This window comes from Colletotrichum orchidophilum (genome assembly GCF_001831195.1).
Source record: "Colletotrichum orchidophilum strain IMI 309357 chromosome Unknown Scaffold_103.1, whole genome shotgun sequence".
Lineage (NCBI taxonomy): Eukaryota > Fungi > Ascomycota > Sordariomycetes > Glomerellales > Glomerellaceae > Colletotrichum > Colletotrichum orchidophilum.
This window is the reverse complement of record NW_019173059.1, coordinates 68385-93291: the sequence shown is the minus strand read 5'-3', so window position 1 is coordinate 93291 and position 24907 is coordinate 68385. Positions and strand designations below refer to the sequence as shown.

At 56.7% G+C, this 24907-nt stretch overlaps 9 protein-coding genes across 9 annotated transcripts; 5 read left to right on the top strand and 4 right to left on the bottom strand.

The window, feature by feature from the left end:
• Positions 1-121: 121 nt before the first annotated feature.
• CORC01_10432 (uncharacterized protein) lies at positions 122-1573 on the bottom strand (the record flags this gene model as incomplete). The annotated part of the gene is made up of 2 exons (XM_022622060.1): positions 122-1234; positions 1382-1573. 2 exons carry the CDS (start codon positions 1571-1573, stop codon positions 122-124), a joined length of 1305 nt encoding a protein of 434 aa, XP_022471435.1.
• Positions 1574-2689: 1116 nt separating this feature from the next.
• Positions 2690-3958, top strand: CORC01_10431 (uncharacterized protein; the record flags this gene model as incomplete). The annotated part of the gene is made up of 1 exon (XM_022622059.1): positions 2690-3958. One exon carries the CDS (start codon positions 2690-2692, stop codon positions 3956-3958), a length of 1269 nt encoding a protein of 422 aa, XP_022471434.1.
• A 315-nt stretch (positions 3959-4273) lies between these two features.
• CORC01_10430 (major facilitator superfamily transporter) lies at positions 4274-6038 on the bottom strand (the record flags this gene model as incomplete). The annotated part of the gene is made up of 2 exons (XM_022622058.1): positions 4274-4938; positions 4997-6038. The coding sequence occupies 2 exons, from the start codon at positions 6036-6038 to the stop codon at positions 4274-4276; spliced, it is 1707 nt and encodes a 568-aa protein (XP_022471433.1).
• A 3033-nt stretch (positions 6039-9071) lies between these two features.
• On the top strand, positions 9072-11075 carry CORC01_10429 (uncharacterized protein; the record flags this gene model as incomplete). The annotated part of the gene is made up of 1 exon (XM_022622057.1): positions 9072-11075. One exon carries the CDS (start codon positions 9072-9074, stop codon positions 11073-11075), a length of 2004 nt encoding a protein of 667 aa, XP_022471432.1.
• Positions 11076-11762: 687 nt separating this feature from the next.
• On the bottom strand, positions 11763-12500 carry CORC01_10428 (uncharacterized protein; the record flags this gene model as incomplete). The annotated part of the gene is made up of 1 exon (XM_022622056.1): positions 11763-12500. One exon carries the CDS (start codon positions 12498-12500, stop codon positions 11763-11765), a length of 738 nt encoding a protein of 245 aa, XP_022471431.1.
• Positions 12501-13251: 751 nt separating this feature from the next.
• Positions 13252-14692, bottom strand: CORC01_10427 (uncharacterized protein; the record flags this gene model as incomplete). Its single annotated transcript, XM_022622055.1, has 2 exons — positions 13252-13779; positions 13853-14692. The coding sequence occupies 2 exons, from the start codon at positions 14690-14692 to the stop codon at positions 13252-13254; spliced, it is 1368 nt and encodes a 455-aa protein (XP_022471430.1).
• A 3147-nt stretch (positions 14693-17839) lies between these two features.
• Positions 17840-19767, top strand: CORC01_10426 (uncharacterized protein; the record flags this gene model as incomplete). The annotated part of the gene is made up of 3 exons (XM_022622054.1): positions 17840-17905; positions 17955-18378; positions 18428-19767. The coding sequence occupies 3 exons, from the start codon at positions 17840-17842 to the stop codon at positions 19765-19767; spliced, it is 1830 nt and encodes a 609-aa protein (XP_022471429.1).
• Positions 19768-20594: 827 nt separating this feature from the next.
• Positions 20595-22712, top strand: CORC01_10425 (oxidoreductase FAD-binding domain-containing protein; the record flags this gene model as incomplete). The annotated part of the gene is made up of 2 exons (XM_022622053.1): positions 20595-21453; positions 21706-22712. The coding sequence occupies 2 exons, from the start codon at positions 20595-20597 to the stop codon at positions 22710-22712; spliced, it is 1866 nt and encodes a 621-aa protein (XP_022471428.1).
• Positions 22713-23940: 1228 nt separating this feature from the next.
• On the top strand, positions 23941-24513 carry CORC01_10424 (uncharacterized protein; the record flags this gene model as incomplete). Its single annotated transcript, XM_022622052.1, has 2 exons — positions 23941-24232; positions 24407-24513. The coding sequence occupies 2 exons, from the start codon at positions 23941-23943 to the stop codon at positions 24511-24513; spliced, it is 399 nt and encodes a 132-aa protein (XP_022471427.1).
• Positions 24514-24907: the final 394 nt, after the last annotated feature.

The following is a 24907-nucleotide window of genomic DNA, read 5'->3' as shown; positions in this document are numbered from 1 at the left end:
CCGAGAGAAAAAGGGATGCCAGAAACTGCCATGCTTGCTATGCTCCTCTTGCTTGTCTAAAGACTTGTCGCTCGTGAAGAACAAAAAGGAACACACACACACACACACACACACAGCCAATCTACATCTTGGCCTTGGGCGGCCGCGCCAACGCCCCAATCCTCTTAAGCCACTCGTCCGTCAGCGTCGTCTTCTCCTCGACGCTCAACCTCGTCCACCTTTCATACTCGTCCTGCGCCGCCCGCCACTCGCCCAGCGACTTTTCGATCCACTCGGCCGTCAACTTTGCGCTCTTACCGGGCACCTCCATGGGGAACAAGTGCCCGCCCCCCTCGAGCGTAATCTGTTTGACTTTTCCCTTTGGCGCGCCGCCGCTGCCGCCGACGCCGGTGCCGGTCAACCGCAGCTTTTCTTCAATGAGCTCCGGGGTGGTCAGGTCGCTGTCGCCGCCAAACACGTAGAGACAACCTGGGCGGAGGTGCGGCAGGCGCACCAAGGTGCTCGCGCCCTCGGAGCGGTAGACGGGGTAGGTGTAGTAGATTTCGTTGAGAGCCGGGTCGAGGTCCGGGACGAGGTCTGGGCGGACGAGGTATTGGCCCCTTGCGTCGTAGGCGTGCCAGCTTGGGCGGAAGTAGGTGAAGACTTCCTGGTGCTTGGAGGTTGTCAGGGTTACGCTGTCCTTTGTGATGGGCGTCCCGCTGCTGTCAGTGGAGGAGGTGGAGGGGTAGAGCTGCGTGGGCAGATTGCGGAGGCCGTGCTCGACCCAGGCGTCGAATACGCGCTTATCCCAGGCGCGGTAAAACGGGCTCTTGAGAAAGGATTTCCGGGCCTCTTCGCGGGAGGGCCAGAGGTCCCTGCGGCGGGCGCTGGCGGCGGCGGGGGAATCGGCGATGGAGCCCTTTGCGTTGGAGGACCACTTTGAGATGACGGGGTCGAGGAGGACGATGCCGGAGAAGAGGCGCGGGTGGGCGAGGGCGACGTTGACGATGGAGTTGCCGCCAAAGGAGTGGCCGACGCCGATGAGGGGCCGGGGCGGGCGGAGGGTGTTTATGGCGTAGAGGAGGTCGCGCGGGTGGTCGAACCAGCCCGGGTCGTTACCGAGGAGGGGCTCATTCAGGGTCGAGGAGGCGCCCTGCCAGGCTGCGTCTGCGATGATGACGGAGCGGATGCGGAATGTCGAGGTTGGTTTGAGGGACTCGGCGTGGAGGTCTTCCCATAGGGCTTCGTAGAGTTCCTGAGTTTTCAGTTAGTAGTGAGCGAGACGTCAAAGTAGAGTGTTTGTGAGATATCAAAGGTTTTCCGGTGGGGAAAATGGTTATGAGAGATGTGAGATGAAGTGAGTTGAGTGCATGGTGGGAGGTGTTGTGGTCTCTAGACTAACCTTGGGGAAGCCGTTGGCGTGGGCGCCGATGATTGTGACGTCGCCGGGCTGGGGGTTCGGGTTGTCCTTTGGGATGTACTCCTTGACGGCCAGCTTGAGGACGTCGTCTTGGGAGCGGGAGAGGGAGCGGGGAGTCTCGCGAACGTGTGCGGCGTTGAGGACGTGCTCCTTGATGTGGAAGACGGATGACATTGTGGATGAGGCGGATTCAACAGTGGTGATGCTCTACTGCGTCAATTGAGTTTCACTAAAAGGAAAGACGGCGGCTATGATGGCCAGTACATGCGGGTGCAGATGGCAGTCAGTTTTTGTGTGTTTTGTTGAGTGAGGGATAAAATATATGTGAGAAACGAAAAAAGTAGTGAGGCTAGGTCGCAAAATGCCGTCTCAAAATGCCGTCTCACAGCTTCATCCCGTCGGCTTTCAAGTTGACGAGGTAAGAAGGCGGCATTAGACTTGCGACGAAAGTCTGGGGTCCCTAGGGGGGTTTTGTGGAGCTGGAGATGCCGAGGTACCAGCGGTTACCGGAACCTGAACCGGTACAGGTACCGTGTACAGGCACTTGACGACGGGATTACTCCCAAGAACCCCTGTTCCTGCTACCCATTCACCCATTCACTCATTCATGGTCTCTCCTAGGTAGAGGCAACTCCAAAAAAACTGCTTATACGGAGATGCATAGATTCGCACAAGGATAAGGGGTATATGGGATTAGTCGCCCAAAGTCGGCTTACAACAGACGAGGTCACGAGGCATCTTTGGCGGCAATCGTATTCGGGAATGTCTGGCAAGCCGCCAAAGGAAAGAAAAAGCAAACAAAGTACAGAATAGGTACAGTATGAGGCAGCCGGCTCGGGGGACACAAGTTTGACGAAGGCGCTGTCAGCCACCGTTTGAGATTCTGCAGGCCCTATATTGAGATGAATCGAGTTCTTCTGCATTGTGTGCGAGTATTCCTCCTGGTGTTTGTGTCTCTGTTTGTGTCTGTGATCTCTCGCCGAGGCCGTGTGACCCGACTGTCATCCCATTCGTTCCGGTATCCCGCTATATTGGGAAGGTGTCTGTGAGGGAGTACCAGCACCGTGACTTCTGTACCGCACTGAATAAGGTAGGTAGGTACTCTGTTCGTACAAAGGACCCAATTCTACCCCGCAATATCCAATCTCATAATCTTCCAGACACCGACAACTTTCCCGTCCCCGCAACACTTTATCTGCACCAGCTGCCCGTCCACTCTCACCCCTCGCCCGACTAACACCCCGTTCCCGACACATCCCCGGACCGAAGCAGGTCCAAAAACACCCCTGCATGCCCAAAGTCCTCATCTTCGCCGGCGCCCCCGAGGCTGACTGGTCATCCCCGGATTCCCTCCTCCTACTCCCCCCCTCCACCCCACCCGCTCAACCCGCCCCGGCTGCCCCGGCTGCCCCCACATCGGCATCAGCCTCCTCGTCAACGTCAGCACCGGCAGCCCAACCCGCCGCCGTCCCATCCTGGCGATCCCTCCCCTTACACCGCCAGCCTCTAACCACGGGCTACTCCCAACCCCACGGCCTCCCCTCAGACTTCCTCCCCCCAGCACACTTCTTCTCCCTCGCCCTGGACGCGCATACCCAAGAACCAAACAACGACACCACCGGGTCCCAAGACCTCCTCTCGCAACAGTTCTACGACTACTCCCTAGCCCTCCACCACGACCTCGCCTCCTCCCAGCTCCCCACTCCTGCCCCCTCCGCATCCCAGCCAAACCCGACGAGACAGCAGACAAAGACCTCCTTCAACACGACAACAGGGATAGATTCCTTCCTCACTGAAACCACGGATTCCTTTCAAGACACCACGGCAGAGATATCCACATTCATCACCTACAGCGCCCCGCGTCCGCCCCTACCAACATCCCACCACCTAAGCGACCTAGAAGACATCCCCCCGGCCCCGGACCTCCTCCGCCTCGCACCGCAGACGGTGACGGTAAACCTCATCGCCGGCGTCATCTCCGTCTCGGCGCCGCGCAGCGTGACCACCCGCTGGGGCAACGACCTCGCCCTCGTCGAGGTTCTCATTGGCGACGAGACGCGCGCCGGCTTCGGCGTCACGTTTTGGTTACCCGCGAACCCTGACCACCCCGCAAAGAGCACTGACCAGACGGGAGGAGTAGCAGCAGCAGCAGGAGCCCCGACACAGCCGTCGCATCTTCGGAGACAGGATGTCGTCCTCTTGCAGAATGTCGCGCTGCACGTCTTCAGGGGTAAAGTGTACGGGCAGAGCCTGCGCAAGGGGCTGACGAGGACGACGGTGCTGTACAGGCGGAGGCTGGGGGAGGGCGACGAGGGCGGGTACTATCGTCCGAGGGACCTTGAGAGGTCTACCGTCGGTGCGCGTGACGGGGTAGGAGGTGGTGATGGAGGAGGAGGAGAAGGGGGAGGGGACGGAGAGCCGATGGCGGTGCATCCGCAACTTGTAAAGACGAGGAGGGTGTGGGAGTGGGTGCTGAGGTTTGTCGGCGGCGAGGAGAGGACGACGGCGAGGGGCAAGGTGAGGAGGGGGTGGGATGCGCTACCTGATGATACCCAGTGAGAATCACTTATTTAGACAGGAGGAAGAGAGAGAGAGAGAGAGATTGAACAAGGTATTTAAACGGCATGGCTACCGGTATATGCCGGTGCCGAGTGGGGAGGGTATCAGTATCCAGCTCAAAGTTGACAAAATGGAGACTGCAAGTACAAGTGTATTTATGGGACATGTTAGTTGCATTCGGGCGTTGACGTTTGATACATATGTTGGTATTGCGACATTACAATTTATAGTCTAAGTAGAGTAGGTAGGGATTTACACCGGGTATCCTCTTTATCATGCCACCGTTTACTTCAAATTTCGCCAGCATTCTAAAAACTACACAGCAACAGCCGCAGCACCACCCTTGCCCTCCTTCTTGACGCTCTTCCATTGCAGGCCCAGGCATGCGACAAAAGCAGCGCACGCGCAGGCGACTGTGACATAAAAGGTGTGTCTGAGTCCAACCATGTAGGACTCAAGCACAACGGGGATGAGGTCGGCACGTCCCATCTGCGTCAAGATGGAGCGGACCTGGTCAGCGCCGGCATTAATGAAGATCTGCGGGTTGATCTCCGGGGCATTCTTGTTGACTCCGTCAATGAGGCCCGCCTGGAACAAGGTCTGGGCAACGGCAATCATGATGGCACCGCCAAAGGACTGGAAGAACTGCACGCAGGCCGTCGCAACGGGGACTTCTTCCTGGGGCAAGACCGTCTGGACGACGAGCACGCCAATCTGGAAACCCGCGCCGATGCCGAGTCCTGCGAGGACCTGGTAGCCGAACCACTCGCGCATGGGCGTGTCCACGGCAAAGGTCGTAATCATGCCGGAGCCGACAGAGAACAGGATCAGGGATGGCAGGATGATGGCGCTGTAATAGCCGACGACGGAGATCAGGGCGCCGGTGACGATGGACGCGACAACGGTTGCCAGGAGGAGGGGCAGAATTTTGATGCCAGCCTGGACGGCACTGACCCCCTGGATTGCTTGGAAGTAGAGGGCTATATTTCTGTTAGCATGCTGGCCACCAAAGATGATAGTAGTTGAGAGAGTACTTACAAAGGTAGTAGAGGAGCGGGAAGAAGGCGGCGCCAAAAAAGCAGGCAAACAGCATAGCGCAAACGACATTGCGATTCTTGAACAGTTTGGGAGGCAGCGTTCCCTTGTCGCCTTGCCACAGCTGGATGCCGATGAAGAGGATAATCATGAGCGCGAACCCGACAAACAGCCCAATGATCTTGGAGCTGTTCCAGGGATACTCGGCACCACCCCACTGGAGAGCGAGAATGAGGCACACAATGGCGGGAAGGAAGACGGCGGTCCCGATGAGATCAAGTTGCAGAATGCGCTGCACGAGGGACTCTCCGGTCGGGTTGTTCTTTCTGCTGATTGTGAGGAGGAAAAAGATGAAAGCCATGGCGATGCCGCCGATGGGAAGGTTGATGTAGAAGCACCACCGCCAGGTAGCCTTCTCCGTGAATACACCTCCCAACAGAGGCCCAGCAACCGACGCAACACCCCACATTCCCCCAATAAGACCGAATGCCAGAGGTCGCTTCTCGAGAGGCATCGTGTAGCTGAGGATGACGATGGAGCCCGAGAACAGACCCGCGGTACCGATACCAGCGATGGCGCGGCCGACGATGAAGGCGGTGGAGTTTGGCGCGAGAGCGCACACGAGGGAACCAATCTCAAAGATGGCGATCGCGGTGAGGTAGGCGTACTTGATGCTGAAGAGCTTGTAGATGGTGCCGTACATTGGTTGCAGGGCCGTCGTCGTCAAAAGGTAGGAGGCGCCATACCAGCCAATGTCCTTGACGCTGCCAAACTCTGCCGTGATTGTGCCTAGGGCCGGGGCAATGATGGTCTGATCGAGAGCGACGAGGAAGACGGCGAGGCAGAGGGAGATGAGAATGAGGACAACTTTCAGGCCGGATGGGTAGATAACCTCGTCGTCCCCGGATGTGTGCGACGGCGCCTGCTTGTCGTAGGTCTCAGCCATCTTTGTGTCATCGTGGGCGTGATGTTTCTCGGTAGAAATCGAGGGATCGGCTGATGTGGTGTCGCCGCCGAGCTTCTCATCGGGGTGTTTGGAGCCCATGGTGATGGTGCGTGTTGAAGAATACCAAAGGGTAAGACGGATGGGGAGAGCTGTTATATAGTAATCTCTGCTAGCCCTTTTGCTTCAAGGGAGACTTCGCTTATACACCTGCCTGTAGCTGGCAAGTAAAGATGACAGGAAAACGTCAAAATTTCCTTTGGAAGGGGGTGGGAAAGAGAAGGAAGGAGAGACCCTGGATGGTACAGAAAGAAGCCAGAGTTTCATGTGACAGAAAAATGTGCGGCAGACAGGGCAGGTTTTGTATTCGTTGAGGCGTTCGCGCTCGCGCTCCTCCTAAGTGACATCTGAGATCGTGAAATTTCCCAGCTGCAGCATCCCATCGGGTAACACTGCACCATCGCAGACGACACCAGACGAGGAACAAGGGCCCCATCCCCGATTTGAACACTCGTACCAAAGCCACAGGGATGGCCCAGCCAAAGCCCGAGCTCTTCTGGCAAGACAAGGTTCCTTTCTTTGTTTGGGTAGGTAATACTTCTTAGCGTGAGCTTGTCAGCGTTTTGAGTGGGTAGGATGGGGGAATTGGGGGAACGAGCCGGTCTAGACATGCTTTGGTCATCAAATTGGAAAAGAAAAAATGTCCGAAGAGTACGGAGGAAGACTCAGGAGGAACGTCCTCGTCACCACAGTTACGCGAGCTTCAGTTCCAGTGTGTGCCGGAGGGATATGGGCCCAGGGGTAGTGGTCGCTCCGAGCGCAGGGCCTCCAAGGTGTCCTCTAAGATGTCCTCTGAGACTATCCGTATCGGTACCAAGGTTTATTTAGTGTACCTAAGATTTACGAAGGCTGCAGCCCGGCATACCATAGAAGAGTTGCAAACTCCATGTGGCAGTGGGGTCAGGGTGGCAGTTGTGTGAGGCAGGAGCTTAAAAGCCTAAAGTCCGGAAGATGCAGAGGAATTCGAGGCCATCGGTCGGCCCAACCCGGAGCTCGGCACAAAAAGCTGTCCGAGTCACTCGGGGTGGATCACCCACCGGCGCCGATGATTGGGTGGTTGGTATACTTACGCCCTCGGCCTTCGCACTTGGATTACCCATGCAGTCAAGCCTCTTTTGGATTTACGACGTCAAGACTCAGAGGCTGAAGCGAATCTAGATCGCTAGCTGGCTTGCTCATCTCCCCGTCCAGGGCTCCAAATATGTCAGCTCGGGGCCTAGCGGGCGCCGACATCAACCGCAAACGCCCTCGCAGAGGCTGATCACATTCGGGCACAGATAGATGGAAGAGTCACGACGACCTTTGCGCTTGCAGGTGCTCTAGGATTGATTCTTGTTGTGATTCGGGCGATGATTGTTTGCGGCTTATCATCTGCCCGACTACCGCGTCTTTGATGAGTCACAAATGGCACTTTCGTCCTCCGTGAGACGGACAATGTGAGTTTCTCATTTCATTGCATCGTGGCACCAGACTCGACCAGGGCAACAGATTGAGCCGTGACTCTGGTTCCCCCTGACGTGTAACGCCGTTGTAGGCAGAGACAAGTTTACGGGACACGGCGATGGGAGGGGCCGTTCAGACGGACGGCCCCGTCTCCTCCCATATGTCGGCGGGTAAGACATGAGGGGGTATTCGGAGATCCCGAACGGTGCAACAAAATATCGGCAACCGGAACGATTTCTTTCCAGCTTCTTTGCGTAAAAGTGTCAGGGAGAAAGAGAATGGGATTAAACCAAAAGAAAAGAAAAAAGGAAGACGTAGAGAAAGTCTGGCATCCAGCGTTTTCAGGTGAAGACTGCACTGCCCACGTCTTACCGCACAGTCGGATATCTTTGCTGCCCTGAGAGCGCCGCTTCTTGACAGTAGTTCAAAAGCCAGAACTACCTCCATTGGGCTGACCGTCGTAGCAAGCCCCGGTATTCGCACGTGAGGTGGCAAACCAGCGGGCACTTTCGACGAAATATGCTTAATAGAGAACGTCCCTCCAAGCGCCATGCCACCTTTGGGTTCATTGCACTTGCACGAATAAGCAGGATAAATGACAACCATGATTGATGTTGCTATAAGCTGACAAGTCGACGGCAAAACAGCTGCTAAACCAGCTTCACTACAACACCATCTCTGGTAAGTTGCGCAATGAATGGTTTGCACCATGTCCTCCCACGCCCGAGCAAGAAGTCAGAACAAGGTTGCCGTTCGGTTTGCTTGAAACATGGCCCTAATCACGAGCCGGAACGTGACGGGGCTATGCCGCCATGGAGCCTGACAAGACACCCACAGCCGGCTCGTCTTCCATCAAACATGACCTAAAAGACGACGGTGGCAAAGGCCAGGGTTTTTGCTAATCATTTCCAGGCTTTCGTCCCCTCTGCCGTTTCGGGCCCGGTGTGGGGAAGTGCATGCGGGACTCGGGAGCCAGCGAGCACCTGCTTGAGTGTCACTGTGAACCTAATGGAAATGCCGTTGTGGATCGACGAAACAAATGGGCAGACGACGGGAGGGCGCAGCAGTGATGAGGTAAACCTAGCGCAAGGTACCACCAGTAGCAAAGTTGGGTGCGATGATACCTCTGATTCCCCCGCAAGGGAAAGCCTGCAAAAGAGGCTCAGTGACACCCAAACACGGTTCGCTCAACTTGGCTGTGAATGGCTGCAGGCGCCTATCCAACCCTGGCCGCATCCAACCGGGAAGCCTGAAGGAAACCTTCCAACGTCTGCCCGCTTCGTCAACCAAACTCAACCTCCGCCTATCTACAACAACCTTGGGAGCTGGCTGCTTGACGTATCACTACTGCAGCCGTCTCCGTTACGTCGGCATCACAGGTACAACGAAGACTTCAAATGGTCTTGCAATATCCAACAATGCCATTTGCAACCCCGCATGTTACAGCCAATATCTCAATGACATCGCGAAAGCCTTAATCGCGAAACCCCCCCCAAAACGAGCCGCCAACAACGACACCAACGACCTGATCCACTACCCACTATTTCCCGGACATTCAGTGTCATTCCCACATCGGTCCGTGAATCAGGCTCTCGCGACTACATTGGCATTTTCAACTTCGCTGCCGCCGCCATGGACCGAACGATGGATCTGAGGGACATGGACTTTGAGTCCGCCATCATGGACGACGACAAGGACGCCGATGTCCCCGTAAACGCGGCCAATACTCCACAACGCCTGGGCCGCTCGCCCTTGTCCAAGACGCGCTCCATGTCGGACGGAGGAGGAACCCCTTCCAAGCTCACTCCTTCGCCGCACATCGCCGACGGTCGCCAGGCATCCAAAGACGATAACCACATCCGAGAGACGGCCACCACGCCCGTAACCCCTCACCGATCCGAATTCCCCCTACGAGGCCTCTCGCTGCAGATGCCCACGAACCGCGACCCAGCCTCCCCTGCATCCAGCTCGTCCGCCGCTTTTACGAAACCCGCGCCGCTGTCACCGAAGCTCGACCACTCGCAAATTTATGCCAGCCCGACCAACATCCTACCGCGTCGCTCTCGCGGCCTCGACTTCTCACGCGCTGCCACCAGTCTGCACCACTCAACCCTCGCCGAGTCGTCACCCGACTCGTCGCCTACGATCGGAGGGAGAGGCATGAACATCCCGGGACGCAGAAGTAACGACTACGGACAGGCCGAGCAGACCACCAACTCATTGTGGTCCATGATGGGTAATCACGAGCGCATGACGGTCTCCAGCTCGCTGGGCAGTGCAAATCAGCTGGGGTCAGATTCTTCTACCGACTCCGACGACGATGACCTTATGGATGAGGATATGGACGAGCCGTACATCGGCACACCGCAAGCCAACAAATCCGCCGCGCCCTTGGGCACGCAACCCATGATGGCGCCCTGGGGAGGCTCTCCGGCGATGAACAGTCTCATGAGCTTCCAGCATAGGCAACGCCAGAGGAAACTGCCGAAAAAGAAACACAAACTGCCGCTGGGTCTGGGATTCAGTCCCGGCACAAACGCTGGTGTCTCAAAGTCACCACCAAACAACGTGCCCAAGGACATGTCGGCGCATTCACGCCGAGAAAGCATCAGTTGGCAGGCCAATCAGTTGCATATTTCTGGGAGCGAGGAAGAGCGAGGCGATAACATTGACGGCTTACTCTCGACTCCCAGCCGTGACGGGCAGCGCCCCACCGTCATGCGACGGGTAGTCACGCAGCGTAGGAACCTGCTGCCCAAGACGAAGAACTTTGCTCGTATCAGAGCAGCGCTGTTCGAGGAAGGTGCGCCCGTGGAGACAGAGACCCAAAGAGAGGCCGAAGTCGTCCGTCAAGTGCGAGAGAGCGACGTCGATCTCGGAGCCCCTCGTCAACAGACTGCGCCTCCTGCTACCACGCACTCGTCGCCGAACCTAGGGAACCAAGATCAATCCTTGGATGACATACCGGAAAGCATGATCACTGACTCTGCCCTCAATCTCTCTGGCAGTTTTAAGCAACAAGCCTTGAAGAATTCAAAGGGCACCAAGTTTTGGGACACCTTTTCCGAGTCCAGCAGTATCGGCGGCGCCCGCACGACCCCGCCTCCACCCAACGGCGGACTCCCTCGCGGCTCCTCTTCAGGAATGAGCGAAGACATTTGCATGGACTCCCCTTCGCTGGGGCCAACGGCAGGCTTCGCCATGGCCGCAAGCAGCGGCGAGTCCCAAAAGGGCGACACCCCTCTCCTCGCGCAGGGCCCGCAACCGGCACCCAGCGCCGCGGAAATCACACGGCGAATCAACAGCAAGCGCCGGCGGGAGGACGACTACGACCCCGTCAGTCTCAAGCGCCGGGCCGTGAGCCCTGGCATGAGCGTGCACAACTCGCCCATCACGCAGAGCCCGATGCAACGCGACGTGGCGCCGTGGGGGTCACGGCCCGGCAGCAACAGCGGCGACAAGGGCGGCAGTGGCGCACCGAGCGAATCGGGTAGTCTTGGTGGTGGCACGCCCGGCAGCGGCGCCAACGCCAATGCCAACGCCAACGGCCGGGTGGTCAACGGGAACAAAGGACGTGTTGGGTTTCAGGGTATGGTTGACACCAACGATGGTCTGATGCGTATGAGCATCGAGTGATTTGGTTCTTGTTTCTTGTGACATTGGCGCAGTCTGCGTTTTGGGCGTTGGGAATAGGTCCTTTTTGTGAGTGTGTGTGAAAAACTACCGGCGAGACGGGAGCAAGGCGAATGAAGTTTGGGAGTTTATGAAAAGGGGTTCAAGGGGCAAATCAGTATATCCATAGAGGCCGAGCTCGGCACCACGCGCACACACATCCACACATCCACAAGCATACATGCTACTTACTGCGAATGAAATAGAGACCCATAATGAGCAAGATATTTGTACATGCAGAGTGATTACGAAGATGATGGTAATTCTTGGCCGTGGTATCTTCCCCAAACGCCCCGTGTACGCCTGTAATGCTTTCCGAACCCTTTCGTCTCCTGCCGATAATTTGATGCGAAAATTTCATGCAATCCCCCCCCCCCCCCCCCCTTCTCTTCCACCCTTCTTTCTGCTTTGCCAGATCATACCCTCGTCGTATAATCCTCCCTCCTCTCGCACGACTCGCTCCTCTTCTCTCACCATCCCGCTCTCCTGCCCCCCCCCCCCCCCCTCCCCCCCCCCCCCCCCCCCCCCCTCCTTCCTAATCAGCCCCTTTTCACGCATGAAAATTCAATCCTCTACTCGTACAATTCCTCCTCCTCTGTCATGCATGCTTCCTCTAGATGAGACATCCTGTTCCAGGGCCAGCAGCTAGCTCTATTCCACGCCAACACCCTCCTCGGGAACTCGCAAGCTACCGAGCTTATCATCCAGCCACCGCGCCAGCTCCTCGGCGTGCCGCCTGAGGACCACGACGCCGGCCGTGTTGACGCTTCCGACGCTGGCGAAGCTCGTCGTGGTCTGGGCGCCTACGCTGAGGATGCTGTCCGCCTCGGAGGGGGACGCGGGCAACTGGGAGGGGGTTCCCGTACCCGCGCCGCCGTTGGCGTTGGAATGATGGTGGTGGTGGTGGTGGTATTGTTCGGAGGAAGGGTGCTGGTGCTGTTGGGAGTCGATTGTCTCGGCGAGGGGTCCTATGCAGACAAAGAGCAGACCACATTTCAGTCTCCGTATAACGACGACGCCGGCGGCGAGTTGGACGGTTATTGTGAGGGGTTTCCCCCCCGCTCCTTCTCCTCCGGGGTATCCATCCTCTGCGGCGTTGGCGTTGGCGTTCGCCGTCGTGGCTGCACCTGAGAAGGAGGGCGGCGAGGAGGACGAGGAGGGGAGGGCGTCGGCGATGTCGGGGGTCGCGGAGGCATGGAGGGCGAAGAGGGAGGACGCGACGGTCGATTGGGTGCGGAGGAGGGAGACGGGCTGCGGGGAGGCGTGGGCGAGGAGGCGGCCTGAAGGGGTTGCTAGGAGGGCTGTGTGGAGGTTTGCGTTTAGGTTGGAGGCGAGGAAGGAGGTTAGGCGTTTTGTTAGGAGGAGGGGCGTTGGTTGGGAGAGGGACATGGTTGTGGTGAGTGATGCGTGACGTTTGGGTCAAAGTCGAGGTCGAGGTCGAGGGGTCGTGATGAGGTGGTTTAGGCGAGGTGTAGAAATCGTGGTCCGGGTTCGGCGAGGTTTGGAGGAGAGGAGCTGTGGTCCGATGCGATGCGTTTGTTTGGAATTCGGAGGTTGCTTGCTTGCTCGCTTTTGATATGGTTTGGACTCTGTGGCAGTATCTTGCGGCGGTCACGACTGTTGTACGCGAACGATGTCGAAGCTTCAAACCTGTTCAAGGAGTGTGGCGGGCAAAAGGTGCGAGATTGCAGACGGTGGCGGTTGATGTTCAGACAAAGCAATAGAGAGAAGTGTGATCCACGCGACTGGTGGACAACCTGGCTCTCGGAGCTGTCTTTGGGCTTGTGCTCGAGGACCGCGCCAACTAAAATCGGGGCGACGGGTGGGGCTGTCAACGTTCTGAAGGGTTCTTGTACAGGTACGTACCAACCGGTCCTGTCTTGAGGCATGTCACGTAGCTGTAGAGCGCTCGGCATCTACTGCAGCTAACATAGACAAGGACACTTCAACGTGCTTCTGCCGTGGGATCCATGAATGGTTTGGATGAAATTTGATGGGCAAGCGCGAACTACCCAATCAGATTGAGGATTCTCGATTCCTTCATCTGTTGAAGAAGCACACTGTCAAGGCCGAAACCCAACATTCGATTCCCAAACCTGGTTTACATGAAGCCAAAACACCAGTCCAGTAAACAAACGCACTATTCTGCAAGTTCATGAGCGGCCTTGTTCAGCACCAAGAATCGGTACCCGAGATCGTCCATGACGTCGACGTACTCCCGCCCCTCCTCCGTCTTGCACCTCCACTCCACATACAGCCGCTCGACCCTGTCCGCCAACCCTCTCGTCTCCACCGCCGGCGCCTCGAGGTCGTAGTCGAGCAGCATCCGCACCGCGACCTTGAGGTACCGCGAGTACCCGAGCCGGTACAGCACCTCGTCAACATGCACATCCGCCTCGGCCCCGCCGCAGGACCCCGGGGCCGGGGCCGAGGGCACGACGCACTGGCACCCCCGGAACCTCTCGTGCTCGCACCCGCGACTACCTTTGTGCGTCTGGCCCTGGCTCGGCTCGTTCTCGACGCAGCCCATCTTTGCGCACCGCCGGATGTGGATGCAGTGGCACATCTCGCAGCCGTCGAGGCTGGGGAGGCGACGACCGGTCATCATGCGGAAGAGGACGGCGCCGAGGGCCCAGTGTTCGTCGCTGAGCGTGTAGAGGCGTTTGCTCTGTGACATCCCATTATTAGAGCTGCGCTGTATATGTTTGTGTGTTTGTGTGTGTGTGTTCCGGATTACTCACCTTCCTCTCCGTGTCCAAATACTCTTTCCACTGCCCCATCATCTCCGTCAGGCGCATGTGGCCCGTCTTCGGCGCGATCGGGAACCCGATGCTGTGCGGGAGGGGCGTCTCTCCTTTGGGCGCACCGTCTCGCCGCGCCGGAACGCCGGACAGAAAGGCTTTGCCAAACTTGCCCAGCTTACACACGCCGTACGTCTCTTTGCCCCGCGAGTGCTGGAAAAAGATGGACTGCGCGTCGATATTGCGGTGCAGGATGGGCATCCACTCGGTGTCCGTCTGGGCCCACGCCCGCTCCCCGGTGGCCCAGTTCACCTCCTGACGATACCCGTCGTGCAGCCAGACGAGCGTGCGCATGACGGACGTGAGGACGTGCCAGCAGAGCGACTCGGGCAGGTAACAGCCCGGCTCGCGCTCCGAGTGGCGGTCCGCAAAGAGGATTTCGAGCGTGCCGGCGTCGCAAATGTCCCAGACGAGGTAGTCCTCGGTGGCCTGCACGCGCGGGTGCACCGGTTGCTGGCGGAGGTAGCCGGCGAGGGAGATGATGTTCTCGTGGTTGAGGATGTGAGAGATGTTGCGGCCCATATTGTGCTCGTAGAGGAGGTCCATCAGGCCCTTGATCTGGCGCTGCTTCTTGGTGGTGAAGTTCATAGAGTACTTGCCGGCTTCGTAGTACTCGTCAAAGTCGTCCACCTTGCGCGCGATGAACTCCTCGCCGTCGGCGTATCCCGAATGCTGGGCATTCCGCCGTGTAATCCAAATGTTGTCCTGGACTCTCTTGACGAGTTGGAACGGCGGCTGCGGGTGATCCGGGTCCGTCTTCTCGGCTGTTGATGTTGACATATTGGCCTGTTGATATCAAACTCAACTGAGATGTCATTTGATGGGTATGGAGATGTCAAGATCATGGCGCAACTGAAAAAAGGTATCGCTGTCATCTTTGTAGATCGCCCTGGTACAGCTTTTCCGTTTGCTAACAATCAAGTCGCATCATCTGGAAGGCACCCCCTTCACAGTCACAACAAAGAACAGCCCTATGGCCATTGTATTCTTTGATTCAACGGTTGCCGTCTTGGCATGCTGGAAAGGGACTGGGTTACGCCACTTGGCTGACAATTTTGACGAGCGTCATTGTTTAACACATTTCAGAGTCAACTTTATGATTGTAAAATTGTTGCAAGTTTTGAAATCTACACCAGGTTCAGAGACATGTCGTCGTCTGGGAGATGGGTGATGATCAAGACTAACATCAGGGAGTACTTAAAAATGGAACCAACCTGCCGGCAGCAACGACTGTACAATCGTTTGTCAAGGCCAAACCAAGAAGCAGGCTTGGCCAAACGGGGGGGAACACATGCGAGTAAACATTTTGAGTCGTTCGCGCTGAAGCCGCATCCTCTGGCAACACAGGGCGTTTATCCGTACAGCCATGGAATTCCCGGTAGCACGACTTCAGAATCCACCGTCATTTCTTTGTCGGCCTGTCGCATTCAAATTAGGATGGCGATAAAGATAGCCGAATGGCCGGGGTAATCCACGTGCACCTCGCACCACCCCCGCCGAGCAAATTGGTCGTGGAGAAGCGAAATATTGCGTCTTCCAAGTTCCAGATACGGGAGGCGACCGAATTTCAGTAACCTCTTTTTGGTCTTTTTTGGTCTTTTCGGGGTAGTGTTGACCAAGGCCTGCCGTCTGATCCGGAGCGTTTGTCGACGCAACCCTTGGAGTTGTTTCCGGAGGCTGGAAGGTTCCTTGGTCCTTTGCAATGTTCGGGCTATGCTTGGGAGGGAGCTGTAAGGAGGCATTGTAGACCCGGCGTCACTCTTCGTTTCGATACACACTGTCTGCCACCCTGCGTTCGGCCGAACCTTCGAATGAGATGAATGGAGAGACAATCAATGCGAAAGAGGGTGCACTGGCCATGTGGGAGGTAGAAGAAGCAGTGGTCACTGATGAAGCCCTCTTGGTACCCCCGCGTGCTCGCCATCATACATGCCGTGGTGTGGGCCAGGGCAGCGCGTTTCAGGGAGACGGCTCCGGGTAAAGTTGAGCAGAGTTGAGACGGGATGTCCGTGTTGAAGGTTGAGTACCCATTCTGACCTCTGACCCATTCTGGCTGCGACGACCGTGGACAGCCACGTCGTTGTGAATGTGAGTAGAGTTTTGGTTCTGGAGTCATAGTTTGCCTACCCAAATTGGGGGGTCTAACAGAGTCAGTTGTAAGACGCGTGGGCTTAGGACCGAGAGGCCTCATGGTCGGCCTTTTCTCCACCGCGGGCGCGGCTCTAGCCTTGAGAAGCTGACGTTGCACTCTGTGGGAGTGGTTGGCGATAAGTAGAAGATACTTCAGGACGGTCGAAACAACGCGACCAAGTTACCAAATAGGTTCCCGCAGGCTTCCCGCCGCTTCGAGAGGCGCAGGACTTGGGTCGATGGTTGGATAGGTGAAGCGGGCGCGTCCGAGCCGCGGCTGTAAAGATGAGGCCGCGAACCCTCTGGCTATGGTCAACCTCGAACCACTGCCTGTATCGAACAGAGCGAATGGCAGGCCTGGTGCGGGACGGTCTTGGGTCTTGGACACAGGAGGAGGAGTACAACATGAGAGGCTAAGGAGGGACGGAAGGGGAGGGAGAATGCCTGTAAGAAGTGCCTTTGTGCCTTGTAAATACACTGTGAGGGACTCTGGAAGACAGTGGGGGCCTTATCAAGGGCTATAATTGAGTTGGACAGTGAACCAATCAACCCCCCAGATTGTCTCGGGAAATTGGACCTCAAACGTTCTGTTGGTGCGCTAATCCGGATTTGGCGACAATGTGACATGGTACCTGCGTCAAAGGCCGCGCTTCCGTCGCTATTGCTCCACAAGCCTCTCCTCGGACGCTCGAAACCGCCAAACTGCCCACGCCGTTGACACCCCGTGTCTGCGAGTCTGCGAGTCTGCGACCACCAGCGGCAATCAATTTTGGTACCATCTCGCGCAAATGGCCCCCCTTTCCTTCCGTTTTGGCTTTGGCTCGTCGTGTCTTGACCCTGCAGTCCCTTGCTACCCATCAGGACCCCCCCCTCTCGCAGATCACTCTTGAAGGCCTCCACTCCCCTCTCTCCCTCGCTCAATGGTCAGATGCTCACACGCACGCCCTCACGCCCACGCTCACCTTTGCGTCTTGTGCTCTTACACAACCACACCACCAACGTCTCCAACATTCCTCGTCGAGCTTCGCGAAGCAGTCCATGGCCTCAAGAGTAAGACTCGACATTTTGGACAGACACACTCCGATCGTGCGAGAAATACACGTCATCCATTCGTTCTAGATTCGACCGTCGATTACACCCGAGACTCATTCGCTCGCTCGCTTACTCGCCCTTCCACGTCTCACGCACTGTAACTCTCTTGGCCCTTTTCGACATTCTGAGACTCGGCCTTGCAACCCACGGTGGCCGATCAAACGCGGATATTCACCCAACCAGAAAACCGTCGCCGCCTGGCCTCAAGTGCTTACCTTCCCTCTTTACCGGCCCTGTCAATATTGCATGGTCGTCCAGCCAAATTGGCTTTGCTCGCTGTCGTCACGTCGCCACGCATCTTGACCAGCCTTGATCCACCCTCAAACGCCCGGTCGCTCGACCATGCCATCTTGACAATCACCGGTCCGAACTCTTGCGTCGCACTTTCAGCCCTTTCAACCCTGGACCCACATTCCCTTCTCCCTCTCCAACAGTCTTCTTCCTTTACTCCTCGGCCCTTTTCCGTCTCCCGCACATCGACTCTGCTTTCCTGGTCATCACCAGGAGAAACATTGTCGATTACTTCGCGGGCGAGTAACGACTTGTGTTGACGGCAGGTCCGGGTTGCGCTATCACACTCACTCTCACGACATTGGTCCCGCGGCGACCACTACATCACCCTTCTCCTTCTTCTCGACTCGACTGTGTCGGGATTCATCGACATAACCTTGACAATCGCCATCACCAATTCGCCCACTGTTCAAGATGGGCTGCCTCACTAACCGCAAAAAGAACATCAACCAACGTGCCGAGCAGAAATGGGACTACATCGTAGGTAGACCCTGTAGACGCAAGATTCCTTTGGTGCTAATACTCCTAGAACCTCAATGACTTCAAGTCTCGAGGATGCCTTACACCGTTCGCGTACTTTTACCTCTGGCTCATGTTGATCATTTCCCTCGCTGTCTACGGCGTCGATATGTTCACTGCCGTCAACCTGTTGGCATTTGACCGCTGGTCATCCGAAATTAAACCTGCTATCGACTTCAAAATATCGAAATGGATCTTCTCCATTTCCATCATCGCCTCCTTTGTCAATCTCGCCTTTGAGCAATTCAGGGCCCACCGCGTCATGAGGCGAGGCAACGTAGCTGAATGCTACCTCGACACCATTGCTGTTCGCCTCGAGAGTATTCGATTTGGAAAGGGCCAGGGCTGGAAGCGTTTCTTGGTCTTTGCCGAACTCACCAAGAGCAAGAAGGGAGCCGAGTACATTGCTCTGTTCACCTACTTTAGCTTTCAATGTAAGCTGATCCGGGAAGTCCCATTTGCACGTATACTAACCCCGTGTAGCTTGGATTCGAGTATTGGTCTGTTCCGGCCCTCGTCAGGTCGTCAACGCGTTGACTCTCAAGTCTGTGTACGATGCCAAGCTTGCAGTTCACGAAGTCTCGGTCGGGGGCTCCCTGCTAGGCTTCTTTGACAAGATTAAGACGCTTGCCACGGAGGACTACCAGCAGGCCCTCATTCTATCGGGTATGCTCTTCACCCTCGTCATTTGGGTCTTCTCCGCTCTGTACCTCATCATGGCCGTCCTCTTCTACGTCTTCTTTCTGTTCCACTGGATCCCCAAGGCCGACGGAGGCCTCTCAGGCTATTGTGAGCGCAAGGTCACCAAGGCCCTCATGAAGATTGTGACTGTCAAGGTCAACAAGGCGTTGGCGAGACAGGAGGAAGCCAAGAGAAAGGCAGAAATGAAGGCGGCGAAGAAGAATGGCGAAAAGATGCCTCTGGAGCGACAAGCAACTTTGCCGACTCTACCCAATGTTGGAGACCCAGACAAATTGTCCGACATGCCCATGTTTGGACGCAACGACACCTTTGCGACACTTCCCGCCTACGAGTCTCGACCCGGAACCCCTGGTAGCATCGAGCTCAACTCCATGGACCAGAAACGACCCCTTCCCGCACGAATGGGTACCTCCACTTCCACTGCTAGCTACTCGTCGCGTGCGCCCCTTATCGGCGGTGCTGCCGATTTAGGGTACCAGCGCTCAGCTTCACCGGCTCCTACTCTTCCACCCATGGATTTGAACAACTACCCGCCTCAGCGACCTGGCACCTCCAACTCCCAGAGGAACTTCCGCCCGCAAATTTCTCAGTTGCAAACCAACTCACAAGGTTCTCTTCGTGGCGGTTTCTCGGAAAGCCCGTCCACGTACTCTCCGGACCCAATGCCACCCTTCCCTCCGCCTGTGAGGTCCAATACTGGCCGATCGGTGGAAAGCTTCAGGTCGCAGAGACAAAACACCTATCTGAGTGACCGGCCCACACCGGCAACCAGAGGCACCTATGATGACTATTCGAGTCGGTCCAATGGACGGGCCAGTCCGGCGCCCTCGTCGTACTCGAGCCGCTCTGCTGCGCCCATGCCCCGTGGCCCCGGCCCGCTCCACAATACTCCTTACCAGGCGTACCAGCCATTCAACCCGCAACGAAGCGTCACTGGCCCGGTTCCTCCCCGAGGCCCGCCGAATGCTCCCACGCGGAACATGACGGCACCCGTGCCTCCCCGGCCGCAAGAAGACTACTTCAACCGTCCCGGCACGTCACAGAGCCAGAGACCTAACCCCCGCGGCCCAGGATACGGCTACTACGACGATATGGGATCCCAGAGGGACCAGCGGTACTAGGAGTATCGGTCTGCTTTCTGGGGCACATAAACACGGTTACAGTGTTGCGGCGAAAACCGCAATTTCAATTTTCATAATGTCTTTATGATTCAAAAGGGGGTGTCTTCTTTGCGCTAGAAACAAGCGTATCTTTTCACGAAAGGCTTTTATCATTTCTTCACCGGCGTCTGAGCCTTACACTTTGCTTTCCGGATCCAAAATGTCCAGGCTGTGACTAGGTTGCTCCCGTCCTTTTATGACCATCCTTTCGATACCCCCCCGAATTTTTTGCTTCTTTCTTGTTCCCCATGTACCATTAGGAAAATAGGGTCTACTGGCTACAGAACTGCTCCAAGAGCCGCTAGAGAGGAAGACCTAAAACCATTGTACTTTTAGAGCTGAAAATACAAGGTCTATGAACGACAATCCGAAGTTCACCTGTCGTCGTTTGTGTCTCGATGTTATTTACACTGCGAGTCTGTAACTAACGTCCCCGGGCGCCAGGGCCCCCGGCAAGATCGCCGCGCCAATGCAGGGAATTAGAGTTTGGACCCGCTTCCCCGATGTGATCGCCCTGGCCAGTCTGACAGTGCCAAGTGCCAGCCGCCATTGTCAGCATTGGACTCCTGTCGCTGATCTTGACATGCGCCCTTCGGTGCTTTGATTTGTCACCCAGAGGTGTCAATTTCATCATCCAGGGCTTACACATACACGCTGCAAATTGTTTTCACGGTGCCGCGATGATTCCTAACGATGAGGGTATTACTCCAACTTTCTTGGTTCAATGAGGAGGGAGTGAGTACGTCTTAGCTCAATTGATAACAACCACCATACCGCCCGCCTCACAAATGAACTACACTCTCCTCCTCACAACCCTTTTCTCATCACACATCCTAGCACCAGACAACTTCTTCCTCTCACAACGTAGCAGCATGCCGGGCAGAACAATAGACTTCCACCCAGGCGAGCTCGCCCTCCACGACCTCCTCAAGATCCCCCGCAGAGCGAACCCCACGTCCGCGGGCCTACCCCCTTCCTACGGCCACCGCATCGCCGTCGCCCCGCTCCTGGCCCTCGGCACCCTCGACAACGATCGTAGACCCTGGACTACGCTCTGGGGCGGGGAGGCCGGCGCCATGGCGCGGCCGATTGCCGAGGATGTGCTTGGCATCAGGAGTCAGGTGGACCTTGTCGATGATCCGGTCTTCCGTGCTCTTTGGGGAGACCAGGAAGGGCAACCGGTCGTCCAGCCTGGTGGGGGTCCGGAAGGGGGGAAACTCGTGTCGGGGCTGTCCATCGACCTGAGGACGCGCGATCGCGTAAAGTTTGGCGGGAGGATGGTGGCCGGGGCGGTCACGGAGGGTGCTGCCGGTGACCACCGGAGCTCTTCCTCCGAAGTGCAGATCGCGGTGAACGTCGAGGAGAGTTTGGGAAACTGTCCCAAGTATCTCAACAAAAAGGACGTCATCCCGCGGGACTCGATCGACAAGGGGAGAGTGGAGCGGGAGTTGCCGCTGTCCGATGACGCGGTCGCGGTCGTGCGGGGGGCGGATATGCTTTTCCTCACGAGCGGACACGAGGAGGAGGAGGAGGAGGAGGAGGGGAGCAGCAGCGGCAGCATGGATACGAATCACCGGGGAGGGTCGAGGGGGTTTGTGAGGGTTGCGAGGAACGATGAGGGGGGCGTGGAGATTGTCTATCCCGAATGTGAGTTCCATGCCTACTTTGAGTCAGTTGGGTCATCCGGATCGAGGGGTTGAGTGCTAATCACCCGGCCTCTTTTGGGGGGGCGGCTGCTTTTACAGTTTCCGGCAATCGCTTATATCAGACGCTGGGTAACCTTAAACTGAACCCATTGGTCGGGATCGCGATACCGAATTTTGAGACGTCAGACGTCCTTTACGTGAGGCAGTGCCCAACTCTCAACACCCATGGAAACTAGGGGGCTAACGGTGTAAGTTGCGAAGCTCACGGGATCGGCATCTATACTCGTCGGTCAAGACGCGGCAGCATACCTCCCGCGCACGAAACTCGCCGTCAAAATCACGGTGACGTCCGCGGTCTTTGTGCAGTCCGGATTACCCTTCTCCGGCGTCCCGCTGGAACCGTCGCCGTACAACCCGCCCGTCAGACCGCTCTTCACCGAGCAGCAGCAGCATGCTCCTCTGACTTTGGCAGGGGAAGAAGAGGCTGCTAGGACGGCCACCCTCCTGCGCCGCGAGATTCTCACGCCGACCATTGCACGCTTCGTCTTCAGCCTTGAACCGGCGGCGCAGTGGGAGGCGGGCCAGTATGTCACGCTCGATTTTGCAGAGGAGCTGGACGTCGGGTGGAGTCACATGCGGGACGAGGAGCCGCAGAGCCTGAACGATGACTACGTGAGGACGTTTACCGTTTCGAGTCCTCCTAGCCGCGATGGGAGGGTGGTTGAGATCACGGCGAGGAAAAAGGGTCCCGTCACGAACTTGTTGTGGAGGTGGAATCTGAGGGTCCCGTTGGAGGTTCCCGTGCTTGGTTTCGGTGGCGAGGAGGCGTTTAGGATGGGGAGAGAGAAGGGTGGCAATGATGATGGTATTGAAGAGGTCTTTATTGCTGCTGGGGTCGGGATCACGCCTTTAGTTGCACAGGCCGAGGGTGTTTTGGGGGCCGGGGGGAGGATCAAGGTGTTGTGGACCGTCAGAGGAGAGGACGTGAAGCTGGTGAGGGATGTTGTCGAGAGGATTCCTGGGTTGGCTGATGTTTTGAGGGTTTTTGTGACGGGCAAGGTTGGGGAGGCGGAGGAGGTGATGATTGGGGAGGTCGAGGGCTTTGGAGCCGCCGTGGAGAGGAGGAGGATAGGGTCAAATGATGTAAAGGATGGTACGATCAAGAGGCGGTACTTTCTATGTACGGGGCCGGAGATGCTCAAGGTCTTGAACGGTTGGTTAGATGGCCAGGACGTGGCGTCTGAGGACTTTGCTTTCTAAAGAGCTGAAGGGGGAATGATAGATTGGAATACACATCATCTAGATGTGTAATTGAGATTTTCCTTCTCATTGGTCAAATCAACTAGGTTGGTGCGAGCCTTTGCTTGCATCCCGAAACGGCAACTAGGTACAGTGGTGAACTTGGCGGATTTCGACCTCATGTAAGAGGCAAGTGGGAAACAACAGGACAGGATTGTTAGAAGAGATTCACGGCACACAATTAGAAACCGAAACAACAAAAATTGAAACCCTCTTGCTCATGCAGAGGGTTTGATATAACTCAGTGAAAAAACCAGATGAAATGACTCTATCTATCCATCCACTTATGATAATAACACAGGAACTCACGTCTATTGATAGAAACTGTCTGGAAGAGTGGAGTCCAGACAAGTACCGGCAGCAAGAGGTCTAGTTGAGACGTTGCATCTGGGTGGACCTCTCGCTGGTTTGACCTAGCAGAGACGTGATGACCCAATCACCAGTTGCGGGGGCTGAGTAGGTGAGATCGAAGAAAGAACCTGGAACTTGGAAGGCATGAAGGTAAGGCCAAGTCGAATATTTGCCGAAAAGATAGAGTTTAGAGAGGACTCAAGGAGCCCAGGACGTGTACGCAATAAGCGAGAACCCGCCACGTGCCCGCACCTGCAGAACTACAAATCGCCAGGCTGGTGCATTTGCATCTGGCTGCAGCTGGCAAGCCCGGTGCCTCCCTCACCTCGATCCGCGACCATAAGCCAACGATGCCACACGATTTCCCGATTGCCGTCAAACCTCGGTTCACGTTGAGATTATCGCGGACGGGGCATCTGCAATTAAACAACACCCGCGACAGAGACCCCGTCGAATAGTAGCTGTCACTGAGGATTGTTTTCGAGACGAGGGCTCGAGCTTGGGTTGGTCACATCCAGCGGATTGTCACGTTTGAGCCTCAGAGTCGGGAGATTTCCTACGAGATTCAGCGCCAGGAGTGAGACGACCCATTCAATCGATCAACGGAGGCCCAGCAAACATCCATGCTAGGTGCACATGCTGCCCCGCCCTCAGGCTCTCGCCGGTGGACTGGCCATGCCGCTTGGTTAATGCTCAGCTCGGCAGTGGGGAGGTCATGAGGGGGTACGCCAACGCGGATCGAAGACGTGGCTGCCACCCTCCATGTCACACTTGGGCATCTCGATCCCGTGTTGGAACTGAGGCCATCGTCGGCTTGACCGAAACCCGCAAACCCGGAATGCGTGGAAGATGCCAGATGACACCCGACTCTCGCGTAGCAAACACTCCGTCAGAAGCCGGATTCGTTGTACCCGTGTCCTCGTGGAACAGCCGGAATCACCTTTCGCTCTCACCATCGTTTCCGTCGGCGCCCCCCTGTCTCTCGGCCGATTATTTCTGTTGGTTCGATCAAGGGGAATTCAAAGACCTGGTCTGGACTTGTTCTGCGAAGCGAGACGAATTGCTGTCAATGGCCAGCCACCTGCTCGCGGCCGGTTCTCGGAGTGCTGGGGTAAATTCGACAGAAAAAGGTGAGAGATCTCGATGGTGCTGCTTGGCCGAGCACAGACATGGACGGCGCCCTTGTCGACCTGCATTCAATTCTTTCAGGGCAGCGACAGACATGGATGCAAAAGGCCAAATTCAGTCCACCTCGATCGCACCAGCCAGCCGAGCACGCCGTCACCCTTTGGTGTCATCCACAGTCCCTGAGACGCAGGGCACTCGGCGCTGGGCGCTGGGCGTAGCAGTACCCGGCTTGTTGAACTCTGCTGTTCCTAGGCGCATGACGATGAAATGGAACCACAACTAACGGATACATCTCGATGCCAATGTCGAGGCCTGTCACCCCAAAGCCCATGTCAAAATTCGATGGCGACCAGGGGGATTCTGAACGACGTTTCTCCAGCAAAATAAAAGCCCGATTCCGATGCTGGTGGCCGGACTGCCGCACCACCATGGCGAGCCGCGACCATGGGCAAAACATGCCACAAGGGAGCAAAAAGCGCATTCGGGCGGATCGAAATGGGTACAGGGATCCATGCCAGCGAAATCGAGATTGTTGGAAACCCGTTGCGGCGATCGCTGTGATCGCAGGGCCAAACGCAAATCTGAGCATCGGATTCCGCTCCGACTCATCACTCTACCTAGCGCTACCTTATCCGTAACTGTCTGGCACACGCCCATCGGTCATCGCCCTGGGCACC